General features: G+C 42.1%; 1 protein-coding gene across 1 annotated transcript; it reads right to left on the reverse strand.

Annotated features, from left to right (window-relative positions):
- Positions 1-984: 984 nt before the first annotated feature.
- lzts3b (leucine zipper, putative tumor suppressor family member 3b) lies at positions 985-13,978 on the reverse strand. Its single transcript, XM_039804016.1, has 9 exons — positions 13,733-13,978; positions 10,109-10,738; positions 9,752-9,862; positions 8,414-8,683; positions 8,166-8,333; positions 7,837-7,965; positions 7,170-7,361; positions 6,597-6,827; positions 985-4,145 (listed from the first exon to the last, which is right to left on the reverse strand). The coding sequence occupies exons 2-9, from the start codon at positions 10,619-10,621 to the stop codon at positions 3,057-3,059; spliced, it is 2,703 nt and encodes a 900-aa protein (XP_039659950.1). The 5' UTR covers positions 10,622-10,738; positions 13,733-13,978; the 3' UTR covers positions 985-3,056.

A 13,978-nucleotide genomic window follows, 5' to 3' on the forward strand; every position in this document is an offset into this window, starting at 1 on the left:
TTTTCGACCTATTCTTGCCTTACTTACTTCCTTCTTTCTACCATCTTTTTCCAAGGTTTTGTCTTTTTTACAGTTTTTTTGTCTCCTTTTCTCATCATCATTTAAATGTTTTCCAGGTACAAGGCTGATCTATCGCTGACAGCGCTGTATTGTTCCTCTTTATATAGACATTTTTTCGACCAAAAATGATTAGCGCTGGTCAGGGGGTACTTGGCTTAAAGAAACAATTCAAAAGGGGTACATATTGAAAAAAGTTTGAGAACCACTGGCCTAGAAGACATGTAGTCAGCAATGGTTCCAAACCTTTTTGGTTTGTGATCCCATAAGCAATGCAATGTCTAATTGCAAACCCTCCTCACAGGTTGCATGTGTTTTTATACAGCCAGGTCCAGTGGTGAAAAGTACAACATTGTTGGGTCTCTGTAAATTGTGGTCTTTTTGCTGATAATACAATTGTACTTTTAAGATTTTCTATGCTGGAGTATTTCTACAATGTGGTATCGCTACTTTTAAGAACAAGATCTGAATACCACTGGCCAGGTTAAACAAAGCCAACAGTAATAGTGATTTTTATTTGAATACTTTTTAGAGGTCTGGTGGAGTAAAATTGCAGTAATGAACAAGTAAATGTGATTAGACAAAAGTTGAAAAGATAAACATCTTTGTGTCGTAGAAATGTGTTTTTTCTTCTTTCATCTTGTCAATCATCTCATAGACCCTCCGCAGCGCTGTGAAGGAAGGTCTGGCAATGCAGGACTAATCGTCTCATGACCACTGACAATTATTCCTTGAGGGAGTCCTGAGCCCCAGGTTGACAATCACTGTGATAAAAGATATGTGCCTATAATAATCATGTATTCCAATATTTGGACTCAAATATTTCCTCTGGTCAATCTTTTCAGAGCTGATAGCCAGAATCAATCAAATCTTAAACTCTAGTTTAGTCTTAACCACAGAACAAATGATTTGCTCAATAACAAGAAGTGCTGAATTATTCACATATCTTTATTAGTTCTGCTGAGTTTTAACAAAGGGGTGGTTTTAATCAAGCCAGAACAGTACTAGTAACATAAATGCAAACAATACATTTGAAACATGTATAAAATTGGTAGCATTTTGTTCTCTAAACAATGCAATACTGTAACTACATTTATCACCTACAACAAAAGGAACATCATTTTTGGACAGGGTTGCTATGATTGCACCATTATGGTAGGCCAATAGGCTATCTACACAGTTAAAAAAAAACATAAAGGAAAGCTCAAATGGCACATATTTTCTCTGTCAGTTCACCATAATATAATAACAGTAATAAAGATGATAATACTATGTAATACCTAAGAGATAAGTTAATATTCTTGAGCAACATCTTTGTATGCTGGCATAAACAACACATATAAAAGCCATGATATTCACATCTGAGTCTACTGTACATCATAACTTGTGTGTAGGACACTACATAGTGCAGTTAGCCTGAATGCTCCCTTTAAAGAGGCAGACTTTTCATTTTTCTGATTTATTTTACTTCCTTCTCCCCTGCTTTGTCTAAATGAACTATACAGAAGAAAGTAGTTTTCTAGGATATACAGCCTCACTCAGTTTGAAGTTTCGGTCTCACTGCCCTAGTATGAAGCTTTGATGTACATCTTACTGTACTTAAAGCCCCCCAAAAAATCCCTTTGCTTTTAATATATCTTCACTTGCTGTATTGCCACTAGTCCCTCTATCCTCAATCTCATAAACTGAAGCTTGTAGACACACACGCACGCACGCACACACACACACACACACACACACACACACACACACACACACACACACACATACGCACGCACACACACACTCGCACACACACACACATTTACAATCTTAACTATTATAAGTATTTCTTTTTAGTATATCATACATTCTATAAATTGTATTTTTAACTTTGGGGATACTGACTGATTTCTCAGATTTCTTGGCTGTAAATGCCCATATTAAACCACACAATTATCATAATAACCAAATTCAAATTGTGGGCTTCCTTTCAGATTCTCCTTGCAGTTCAATGAGAAGAAATTTGAGTTGGGAGCACTGTGAAAACTCTCTAATGACCTCTAGTGTTTGTTTTTTAGTCACCGCAGACAATCTGCAATAAAGGCGAACCAGGTTCTCCCACGTCTTAAAACATATTTTATATTCAATTGGGGTTGATTATCTGCTAAACATATCTATTTAATTCAATTTGTAGAAAATATAAACTCTGGTGGTCTTAATGATGTGTTCAAATGGGTCATGCATGTTGGACCCTGTGCATAAAATGACTTGAAAACTGAATCAAGAACCAGTCTGTGTGACTTTTGATGTTGATATCTGCTGGGATTTAAATGAAATAGTCCAGCCATGTGTAATAATGTTGTGTAACTGGTTTGCTGATATTATAATTAAAGCACTGAAAATAATAATCACACTCTTGATTTAAAAAAAAAAAAAAAATTCTGTTCCCAGCATTAGTTATTCTCGTATACATGCTGGAAAGAATGGAGTAAGGCGCTCTCTGGCCAAAAATGCAAGTTAACATCACACACTCTGACCACTATTTCTACTTTTACATTACCAGTGACACAGACATACAATGAAGAAATACCGCGTAATATTCTTGTTATTCATTTCTGACAATATCCCTGATTGTCTTGGTCCTTTTCTAGCATGGGCATTAAATGACCCCCGAATTAGTGCTGTCATCTAAACATTGTCATTTGACATTTTGCTTATCGCTATCCATCAGTGTGGCACACTTCTCATGGACACTGATTACGTAGGTAGGATGTATTGGTGTGCAACTAGTGAGAGGAAGGCTGCTTCGGAGGTTGAGTGAAGTTCAACTTCCTGTTCAGATGATCTGCCTGTTACTGATAATGTTGGATTCTGCAGTCGGCCTTTGTTGCTGTTTAGTGTCAGACTGTACTGATATATTCCATTGTAGACTGAAATGTTTTTCAACTGTATGCTGAAGTAGTTTTGTGTGAGAGGCCTTTGTGTATTAAACTGGACAATTTGTGATGGAGCTGTCTCTATATCTCAGTGGACTCTATCCTCTCCAGGCGTGAGGGTCCTGCCCAGGGATTGGCAAGCTGGTGGAGAGAAGGAGGGCCCTTCTGGTCTTCACAAGGTGGGGAGATGGTGAGGGCGATGGGGCCAGAGAGAGAGGGTGGGGGCTGAGGAGACAGAGGTGAGAGGGCTGGTGGTGGAGGTGGAGAATTGGAAGAGGTGGGCGAGGTGGTTGTAGTAGTGGTAATGGTGGTGGTGGTGGTGGACGTTGTGTTTGGTTTGGCTCCCAACTGGCTCATACGTTTTTCCAAAGCTTGGTTCTTCTGCAGCGTTTCCACATAGCTGAGCTGCAGCTGTGCCTGGTATTTCAAAACCCGCTCCTTCTCATCCTGCCAGGTGTGTCGCTCTTGGTCGAAGTTGAGGGCCTGACGTTCCCGTTGCTGCCGCTCCAGGCGCAACGTGGCCTGCAGCTGCTCTAGTTGCCTGCGCAGCTCCCCTGCCTCGTCCCAGTGGCCCTCCTGGCCACGCTGTGGTTGGTGGCCATCCTGACGCAGTTGCACCTCCTGGCAGAGTTGGGCCTCGTGACGTAGCTGGGCCTCTTGACGCATTTGAGCCTCATGGCAGAGCTGTGCCTCCTGACGGAGCTGCACCTCTTGGCGCAGCTGTGCTTCTTGGCGTAGTTGGGCTTCATGGCGGAAATGAGCCTCCTGCCGAAGCTGGGCCTCCTGGCGGAGTTGGGCCTCTGGTCGGATTTGGGCATCCTGGCGCATTCGGATGTCCTGCTGCATGTGGGCATCTTGTCGCTGCTGCACGTCACGCCATTGAGCTTCTTCGCGTTGCTGCCTCTCCTGTCTCTGAGCTTCTTGCCTTTGGGCTTTGGCTTCATCACTCTGAAGACTCAACAGGGTGTCAGATGTGGGGGTGAGAGAGTTGGTTGAGGACTCAGTGGGGTTACGTGGGCAGTGGACAATTCCCCAGGGTGGCAACAATCCTGCAGCAGCTAAGTTAGGGCTCACAACAACTTCTGCTCCTCTGCTCACTTCACTCAGAGCCCGCTTTAAACTAAGCACCTCTGCCTCAAATACACCCAGCTTCTCTCTAAGGATGGACACCTGTAGAAAGGAAAATATATCACAGGAAAATATCATTTAGTTAAAAATGTAGTGTTTGATTGTCAAATGATGTAAAGTCAAATCAAGTCAGGATTTGTAAAGTGCACAATAACACACAAGGTGTCTCCTACATTAAAACAGAATAAAAAAAAAACAGGACATGAAAGCATAATAAGAATAAATAGTGTGCATAGTTACATACAGTAAAAAATTTGCCGGCTGGCTAACACTGGCACGTTTACAGAAATGTTGATTAATGTGCGTTGTCCTTTATAAATAAAAAAATAAAAAAATAAATAAATGAATACAGATAATGTGTAAAAACATTAACAGCCATTAAAAGACATACAGCTGTGTTCGTTGTAAATACATGCACATGTATGCACATATGTATAACAATTTCAAAATTTTACAGCTGATAGCAACAGTAATGGATGATTTGTCATTTGTTGGACCGGTTAGTTGAATCAGGTCAGACTATAGTACGGACAGAAACAGTAGCGGGCCTTGATGAATATTGGGAGAGCAATCTTTATGCTCCAGGCAATTAGCACATTAAAGCTGTTGTCTGGCATCATTTTATATTAAAATTTTATATTTAGGGCGCCTGGGTAGCTCACCTGGTAGAGCACACGCCCATATGCAGAGGCTCAGTCGTTGCCGCAGCGGCCACGGGTTCGGTTCCGACCTGTGGCCCTTTGCTGCATGTCATCCCCCTTCTCTCTACCCTTTCAAATCTAAGCTTTCCTATCAATAATAAAGGCCTAAAAATGCCACACACAAAAAAAATATTATATTTAAACTTTTTTATGAGCGGAAGTCCATATTGTTTTGAGTGTTTTCATGGCACTCTGGCTCATGTGTATACTTTTTTTGATGATGCTTGAGGAATGAGGAATTGTAAGTTGCCCTAGGTAAGAGCTTGTTATAAATACATAAATTGTACTTAAAAAGAGATGAATATTGCTCTTAAACTTCCTCTTTAGTAATGGAATACACATCATATACAGTACGTATGATATGTGTGTGAGCTGCTTATGAGCTCGTACAGCACAAAGGAAAAAATTGCTGCAGATGCAATATATAATGTTGCCCAATCTCCAATTTATCCTAGAATCCTCGCCAAGTTTTCGGAATCCCTCCGAAGGATTTGTAGGATTTAAAGACTCAACAATCTAGATTTAGTAGTAAGCATCTCAATCCTGCAATCTCACTTGTCGCAAACTACATTTTGACAGCTCTGGTTAGTAATCAACATTGCATTGCTCCTTTCATAGACTACTCTAATACCTTTGATAAAATCGACCATTCACACAACATTTTTATCATAGGCCAAGAATGATGTGAGCCTTCCATCCTACACCTTGTGGTAAATTTAATGCATTTTTTGATGATATATGACCATCGATTTTAAACATAGCTGAGGGAGATTCTGGTCATCATATAGTAAGAATGATGTATTGTCCATAAATACTACTAATATACAATTCTGTGTTGATGACATAGATCAGATTTCCCAACCAGATATTGTGACAAACTATTGGGCTTTAATTTAATTGTATTATTATTTAATATTTTTTTGAAAAGACACCTATTAGCATCAGATTTGGCTTACTGTTGATAAAAGCAAATATATGTAAATGTATGTTGCACACACAAAATACAATCCTTGACAGTGGCCCTTGGTGTTCCCAGTAATGAAATAATGATAAGACTGACTCAAATATTCATGCTGACATATTTACCTACTTAGATATCTTTACCAAAATTGGGTGTATCTTAGCTTTCTGTATAGAAACAGGGCTTGTTTTTAATCTGTGCACATAAAATTGGGACAAAAAAAGATCCTAAAGTATTTCTTTGTCTCCACTCTTCTTCTCTTGCTATTTACCATTTGCTTTAAATTGTACGCAAACATACTGGAACTCATGTTTTCAGAGCCTGGGCTGGCACTGGTTTTTGTTCACTTCTAAACTTTTATACACAAATTACATTTTTACAGTGACTGGGATTTATCAGATACACTTAAAGGTGATTTTAAGTGCTCCGGATGTATTGAATTATGTTATACTTATGTTATGGTTGCATTGCCAATTCAGAAATCTGATGAAGAACCTGACTTACAGTAAGAGGTTGTTATGTTTGGATGTTTTTTTAAGATAATTTTTTGGGGCTTTTCCACCTTTAATTGACAGGACAGATAGGGGGAAGACATGCAGGAAATCGTCACAGGTCGGATTCAAACCCTGCACCTCTGCGTCGAGGCATAAACCTCTTGGTATATGTGCGCCTGCTGTACCCCCACTGAGCCAACCCGGCCACGTTTGGGAAACAGTTTTGATGGATTGTTAACTACTGAAATGATTCATCTGTTTGTGTTATTTTCTGTCATTTATAATCCTCAGTGTTAAAGCCCGTTGAGTATTAATTAAGGTGTACTTGAAAACCCACCTCTGACAGAGTCCTCCTCAGCTCTCCCTCACACTTCTCCAGCTCCAGACTCTTGGAGCTATAGGAGTCCTTTAGGCCCAGCATGGTCTCTTCCCGCTCCCTCAGCTGGGCATTGAGCTCCTTCAGCTGGCCTCTCAGGGCCACCATCTCTCCAGCTCGCTGGGTCACTTCAGCCTGACTCTCCCTCAGCTGCTGCTTCAGCAGGGAGATCTCTCCTGCCTTCTGACACACCTGCCAGATAAAGAATGACTGAGTGGGTGAGTGATATATTTTTTTAGTGTTTAATTACTGTGGTAAATATACTCCCTATCACATTGCATATAAGTGGGTTGCTTGTACACACATACTTACAGACATAGGCAGCTTCACACACACACACACACACACACACACACACACACACACACACACACACACACACACACACACACACACACACACACACACACACACACACACACACACACACACACCCTTATACTCAGTGCTCCAGTGCTCAGTCTAGCATGATGTAACCCTGATAACATTTTACTGAACTAGTCAAGCGCACCAAGTCATATACTCATATCTCACCTCCCACTTGGTCTCCTCCAGACGAGGCAAGATGTCAGCCTGCTCCTTCCTGTAATCCAGACACTTTCTCTCCAGCTCCTCTCTCTGGGCCAACAGAGCCGCCATCTCCTCCTGGAGTCTCCTCTTGTCCTGGGACAGACGGCTTATCTGGGCCTGCAGGGCAGTCTGGGAGCGCTGAGCACGACGGGTAACCTGAAGACAAAATGTACACATACAGTGTAAGTTGTAACGGTATACTATCTATATGTGGAACATATACAGTATGTACAGATCCTGCAATAAATCATTCTGGTACTTAAAGCCATGACCCGTTAAGTATTGTATCTCAGGGACAGATTTGTCTAAATTTCTTTCAGATGGTGCTGCATTTTCCCAGCATTTACCCGTATCTCGATTCCAAAATGAACCATTAAATACCTTGGAGAGAGTCCACCTACTATGTAGCAAGAGGCGGCTTCCTCCAAAGAAATATAAAACAAGTGTGTAGATGTGACAAAAACATCAAATGTCTTTTAAAACACTTTTTTTCTCACATTAGCTGTTGTGTATCTGCCCCCAGATTTTGACGACATGTTTCATTCTGTACTTCTTCCATTTTGACTCAAGATGCGAGTAAAGAAAAATAAAGTGCAGTGACATCCCGAGGATAGAAATATAGTGAGTTCACCTGCTGCAGGCGCGAGGCGTAGTTCTGTCTCAGCTCATCCATCTGCCGCTCCCAGACACGTTGCTTCTCCTCAAACACCTGAATGATTGCTGCCTCGCTTTGGTCCAGGTTTCTGCGCATATGCTGCACCTGGTAGAAAAGAAGAAGAATCCGGCCACAGAGCAGCCATTTAGATTGTGAAAGTAGAAGGACAAACAAAATGTGGGACAATCAAATGAACAACTTAAGATCAGAACTGATCCTTTCAAGGCTGACAAATATCCTTTTTAATGGAGAGTCCGTTAAGTGCAAAACAACTTCACATCAGACATTTCTGAGTGGCCTCTGACCTCTTGCTCTTTCTCCCACAAGCGGTCCTCAAGGTCCTGGATGATGTCATCAGAGGAGGGGGAGGGGCGTAGAGGTGCTGGGGCATCACTCAGGTGGCTCAGCCTCTGATAGGACGAGGAGCTCTTTCCTGAGGAGGACCGGCCGCTGTCTGAGGCGCTGAGCCCGTTCTGGAGGAAAGAACCACATCATGATGCATTAAGGATGACAACAGCCAGGTGCATTAAGTGAGTATGGAGGATGGCCTTACCTGGTAGCCAGGCTTTTCCAGTTTTTCGAGGCCTGCAGCTGCCCCAACCATGCCCAACCTGTTGATGTGGCTGGTGGAAGCACTGAGAGGCCCCAGGACTGCTGGAGGCCCACAACCGGACCCTGAGCCTGTGTAAGTGGGCAGGCTGGTCAGGGAGTTCCTCCCTGAGTCAGACATCCCTCCCTGAACCACTTCATTACCATTTCCCCCGCCCTCAGTTCTGCTGACCCTCACTGGGCTGTCCTGGTGCGGGGGCGGGGGGTTTCGGGCCTTTTTTTTTTTTTTTTTCTCCTCTTTCTCTCTCTCTTCCCTCTCCTCTTTTCTCCTCCCCCCCTTTTCTTCTTTCCCTTTGGTTTTCCTCCCCCCCCCCCCCCCCCCCCCCCCCCCCCCCGCTGTTCTGGGGGGGGGGGGGGTTTTGGGCGCCCCCCCCCGGCCGGCAAAGGCAGGCGGGGGCGGGGGGGTGGTGTGTTGCCCCGCGCCCCCAAAAAAAAAAAAAAAAAAAAAAAAAAAGGAAAGAAAAAAATTAATTATTTCTCCCTACCCACAAACTTTTTTTTTTTTTTTTTTTTTTTTTTTTTTTTTTTTTTTTTTTTTTTTTTTTTTTTTTTATTTTTTTTTTTTTTTTTTTTTTTTTTTAAGGAGCAGGGCCTCTTGGCCCCCCCCTTCCCCCCCCCCCCCTCCCCCCTCCCTCCCTCCCCCCTCCCCTCTCCCCTAACAACCCCCCACTCCCCCCCCTTTCCCTCCCCCCCCCCCCCCCCCCCCCCCCCCCCCCCCCCCCCACAAAATATAAAAAAAAAAAAAAAAAAAAAAAAAAAAAAAAAAAAAAAAAAAAAAAAAAAAAAAAAAAAAAAAAAGAAATAAAAAAAAAAAAAAAAAAAAAAAAAAAAAAAAAAAAAAAAAAAAAAAAAAAAAAAAAAAAAAAAAAAAAAAAAAAAAAAAAAAAAAAAAAAAAAAAAAAAAAAAAAAAAAAAAAAAAAAAAAAAACATAAAAAAAAAAAAAAAAATGCTTGAGATGGATATGGTTTATTTAATCCTTACAAACAGGTTTATGCCAGATGGAATAAATCATATTTTTAAAGGGTGGGTTTTAGATCTTAACAATATAACATAATAACATGTCCATGAAGTGCTACTGGTGGCTATAATCATTCCTCCTAGCTACACTGGCCGTGAGGCAATTCCTTTCTAACCAGTTCTAGTTAGCTTCAGCATTCTTAGATAGTCAAATAAAGTGGTTCAAGTTATAATCATCTTATGACCCCTTAAGATTCATATTACAACCCACTTTGAGGGTGCTGACCCCCAGGTTGGGAACCACTGTCCTAAATCCTAAAGTACCTGCTCCAGTTTCCCCGACACTGGCAGGATCTTGGGCGGGTTGTGGTTTGGAGGGTTATGACTGCCTGGATTGTTCTCACTGTCGGCTCTGGTGGCTGCCATCTCTCTGTGCTGGTGTTGGTGTTGGTGTTGGTGTTGGTGTTGGTTCATGCCAACGCTGTTCTTCTCATTCGCTCCTCGTCCCACAATGTTCCCACAAACATCTAAACCTGCAGCCTGCATTTCCCTCTCTCTATCTCTTTCCAACCTTTCGTTCTCCAGCCTCTCTCTTTCCCTCTCTCTCTCCCTTTCCCTCTCTCGCTCCCTCTCTCTTTCTATCTTCTCCCTCTCAATTCTCTCTCTTTCCCTCTCTCTGGCTCTCTCCCTCTCCCGCTCCCTCTCTCGCTCCAGCCTCTCCCTCTCCACTCGTTCTCGCTCCCTTTCCCGGTTCCTCTCCCTCTCTCGCTCCCTCTCTAACCTTTCTCTGTCCCAGTCTCGGTCCCGGTCCCTGTCTCTCCCCCTTTCACGCTGCCTCTCCCTCTCCCGCTCCCACTCCCTCTCCCGCCTGCCTGCTCCGTTGCCACACTCCAACTGGTTGTTGTTGGATGGGGCTGTCATGGTACATTCAGTGTTGGTGGAGGAGGCTGTTTCGGTGGGCCGGTCAGTCCCGGTACAGGTCCCAGTCGCAATGCTAACACTCCCTCGTTCATCACTAGAAGCCGTCCCGTCAGATATAGTCGCCGGAGCGCGGGGCAATCGCTCTGCGCTGCAGCTGCGGTCGGCAGGGCAACGGCGAGAGAGAGGAGGGGCTCTGGGCAGGGTGGTCCTCGTACCCACAGACTTCATGGCAAACTCCTGCTCTCCTGCCACCCCACTGCCAACACTGCCCATAGTGGGGGTCAAAGGTCAGGGATTAGAGATTAGGAGTCAGGATTGGGGAGGGTCACAGATACATTTGGAAGTAGTGTGGGTCATCACAACCTAATGCAGGTAGTGGGGGCACACACACTAGAGGAACACAGAAAAACGAAAGGTTATACAAAATTATAATTGCATAATGTCTAGTTATACAATAATAGCTAATGCAGAATAGAGTCCAACCCACATACAGGGGCAGCGTGGTCCTCCCACCATGATAAAAATGACAGATAAGTCTGACAGTTAGGCATATAGTGAGGGTATAAATAGTAAAACGCATTATAATAAGACCTGTCCTCCAGTTTAGTGATAAAATCACAGTGTTATTCTGTTTATGGCATCTGGTATGTATACACTTTGCAGAGATGCTCACAAGTCTCTGAGCTAGAGTCCAAGTCAAGTCTGGAGTCTTTAAACTACAGTCCAAATATTTTACATTCAATGCTTCTTTTGTTTGGGCTTTGTGGTATAAAGTTTTTAAAGCCAAAGCTTCTGATGAATGGAACGTTATTATTATTATGAGTCCCACATCTCGAGTCCGAGTCCAGTCTGAAGTCTTTTGAGGACGAGTCTCAAATCAAGTCTGAAGTCACTGTGTGTGCAACTTAAGTGCGACTTGAGTCTATGTCTCAAACTCGAGTCCCCATCTCTGACGTTTTGTAGGTAAGAGTGAGTTATTTTTGACTATTTTGTTTGTGTGTATAGGTTAAAAGATGCTGGTTGAAGAGGTCACTCACACAATCCATCGCAAAACAGAAATTACACTGGATTTTTTGTCGATTAGCATCATTGAACTGGAGGAGGGTTTTTTTTGTGTGTGGGCGCAAATACAGGAACACCTGCGTAAAACAGTTTAATACAACAGAAAACAACAGCCCTGCAATAAATATTTTTTTTGTGAAGCTTATAATGTTCAATGTTTTTGTTCAATCTGTGTAAGATATATGTTGCTTTACTTCCTTATTGTTTAGGGTCTCAATAGACCCCACTTTTAGTAATAATAATAATAATAATTGCTAAATCAACATTTTTTTCATTCAAATATCTTTTTTTTATTCTTCTTACCCTATTAACAAACAATATGTAGAAAATTATTGAAGAGGTAACCCTTCTATTGCCACAAACTGGGCTTGCACATTTAATGAAGGTGACAGAATATGGACATGACCGTAAAGCATTGCTGTTACAACAAACTAGAAAATATTCAATGTATATGTTTTTAGGGTTGTTTACCAGGTCTATTTAAGTCTATGGTAACTTTTTAAACTGTAATCATTGGTTGGAACACCTTACAATAAAGTACAGTACAATCCAACACAAAAAATAACACAAACTATGGCCTGACAGCTTTGTCAACATCTCCCAAACACAGTCTCAATATCAACATCTCAACATTATAAACTACTCAAAAGACTGATTTATTGCATGGCTGTTATATTAGTTTGCACGATGCTGCAGTCTACAGGTATTCCTGTGTCCACCCTCTGATTACACACTAAGATGCCTAAGGTTATAATGTAATTTTTTTGTTGTCTAAAGAGGTGTTGATTCAACTTTACAGTTACTTTGGAGGCTGTAGTTTGTGGTGCTGTTGAATTGGATTGGATTGGATTGCGGTCCTGTATCAAAATCTACTAATAATACATTTACTATGTATTATACTCTCAGTTGATATTTTGCTAATTTGTGTTTAATCAAATAATCACAAGCTAACTGACAGTTTAAGTATACTGGTTAGTTTCTGGGGCTCTGGACAGAATGGGTTGGGGGGAATGTGTAGGATGCTCAAAGGGCTTCTAGCAGGTTTATCTGACGAAAATATTAAAAATCTCTCAGGATAATGGAATACAATTCAACAGCACCAAAAACTGCAGCCTCCAAAATGACCATTAGGTTGAGTCAACACTTCTATAACAGTTTCAACAAAGGATTTATTCCATGGCTGTTGTATTACACTGGATTATCTTTTTTAGCTTGGTGTATTAACCCTAACCCTTAACTGGCAGCTAAGTGTATATTCAGGGGCTATAATTTGCAGTGTAGTTAAAATGTATTGCATTATACTGAGAGGTGTTTCCAGTATTCTGTCCAGTGTTCCATTTCTATCAGCGAGAGTAGACTATATTTTAGAAACACCTCTCTGGGCGCCCTGGCGTTTAGGATGCTGACCAGATAACGGTAGGATCCATCCATTTGAGTCCAGCCTGGGACCTTTGTTGCACGTCATCTACGACTCTTTCCCTAATTTCCCTGTTAGCCATTCTCTGTCTCCTATCATGAAGACAAACATGTCCACAAATACTGAGAGACAGCTCTTAGTATAACAGAATGCAATTCAACATCACCACAAACTGCAGCCTCCAACATGACAACTAAAACAAAATTTCACGAAGGTAGGATTTATTGCAGGAATGTTATATTAGACCACATTAGTTTTGGATAAGTGTTCCTGATTAGCTGGCAACTGAGTGGGGTATACACACATATGCATGTGGGGGATAAGAATTCTGTATGCTTGCAAAAATAAATCTGTTTGTATATTTAAGCTATTATGTTTATATGCCATCAACAACATTAAGTATTAAAGAGCTTGCTCACATATGAACATTCACATCGCCAAAATCATACAGTGGCATATAGACCCTGGCTATAGATAGATAGAAAGACAGAAAGACAGATAGATAGATAGATAGATAGATAGATAGATAGATAGATAGATAGATAGATAGATAGATAGAGACGCAGTCATGCCTGTGCACCTCCCTTTCTCAGCCCATTTACTAGCGGTTTACTTCCACTTGGGTGAATAGTAGTAGTAGTAAAATACACTGCCTATCTATCTGCTGCTCTGCCTCAATCCCCTCCCCTCACGACTCCCCCTCTCTCCCTTTTTCTCTGCATCCCTGGGCGGCAAGGGCGGCTTTAGCGGCATCCGCATCAAGCCCGGAATCGACTGCGCTCCCAAACAATTACTGGCTAGGCCCCATGACAAGAAACAGACGCACGACCCTCGCTCAATCAAGAAATACATCCAAATTAAAATACACAGCGTCATTGACATTGACTAGAGTAGCTCTGATTTACCGATTGTAGCATCCTGGCGGTCCATCATCAAAGGCTACTCACTATTTTGCAGCTCGGCGGTTTTTAAGATGGCAGCCTCAATAAATAATATTGTCACAAGACAGCAACGTCAGTCCCGGTCGGCCTGGCTCTGAATTATTCTGCGATGTAACCGTGGGTCGGTAATATTAAGGATGCTGTCTTCGACCGCTGTCAGCGTCGGATGCTGATGATGGAGTCGGTCGGTTGATACGCGCATCAGCTGAG

The sequence above is a fragment of the Perca fluviatilis genome, chromosome 6 (genome assembly GCF_010015445.1).
Source record: "Perca fluviatilis chromosome 6, GENO_Pfluv_1.0, whole genome shotgun sequence".
NCBI lineage: Eukaryota > Metazoa > Chordata > Actinopteri > Perciformes > Percidae > Perca > Perca fluviatilis.

Bases quoted from the DNA above. Each gene is read 5' to 3' on its own strand.
- lzts3b (XM_039804016.1), bottom strand. From the start codon at position 10,621: ATGGGCAGTGTTGGCAGTGGGGTGGCAGGAGAGCAGGAGTTTGCCATG. The intron at 7,966-8,165 runs GTCAGAGGCCAC...CTTTTCTACCAG, and splicing joins TGTGGGAGAAAGAGCAAGAG to GTGCAGCATATGCGCAGAAA. The intron at 4,146-6,596 runs GTGGGTTTTCAA...TCCTTTCTACAG, and splicing joins TGAGGAGGACTCTGTCAGAG to GTGTCCATCCTTAGAGAGAA.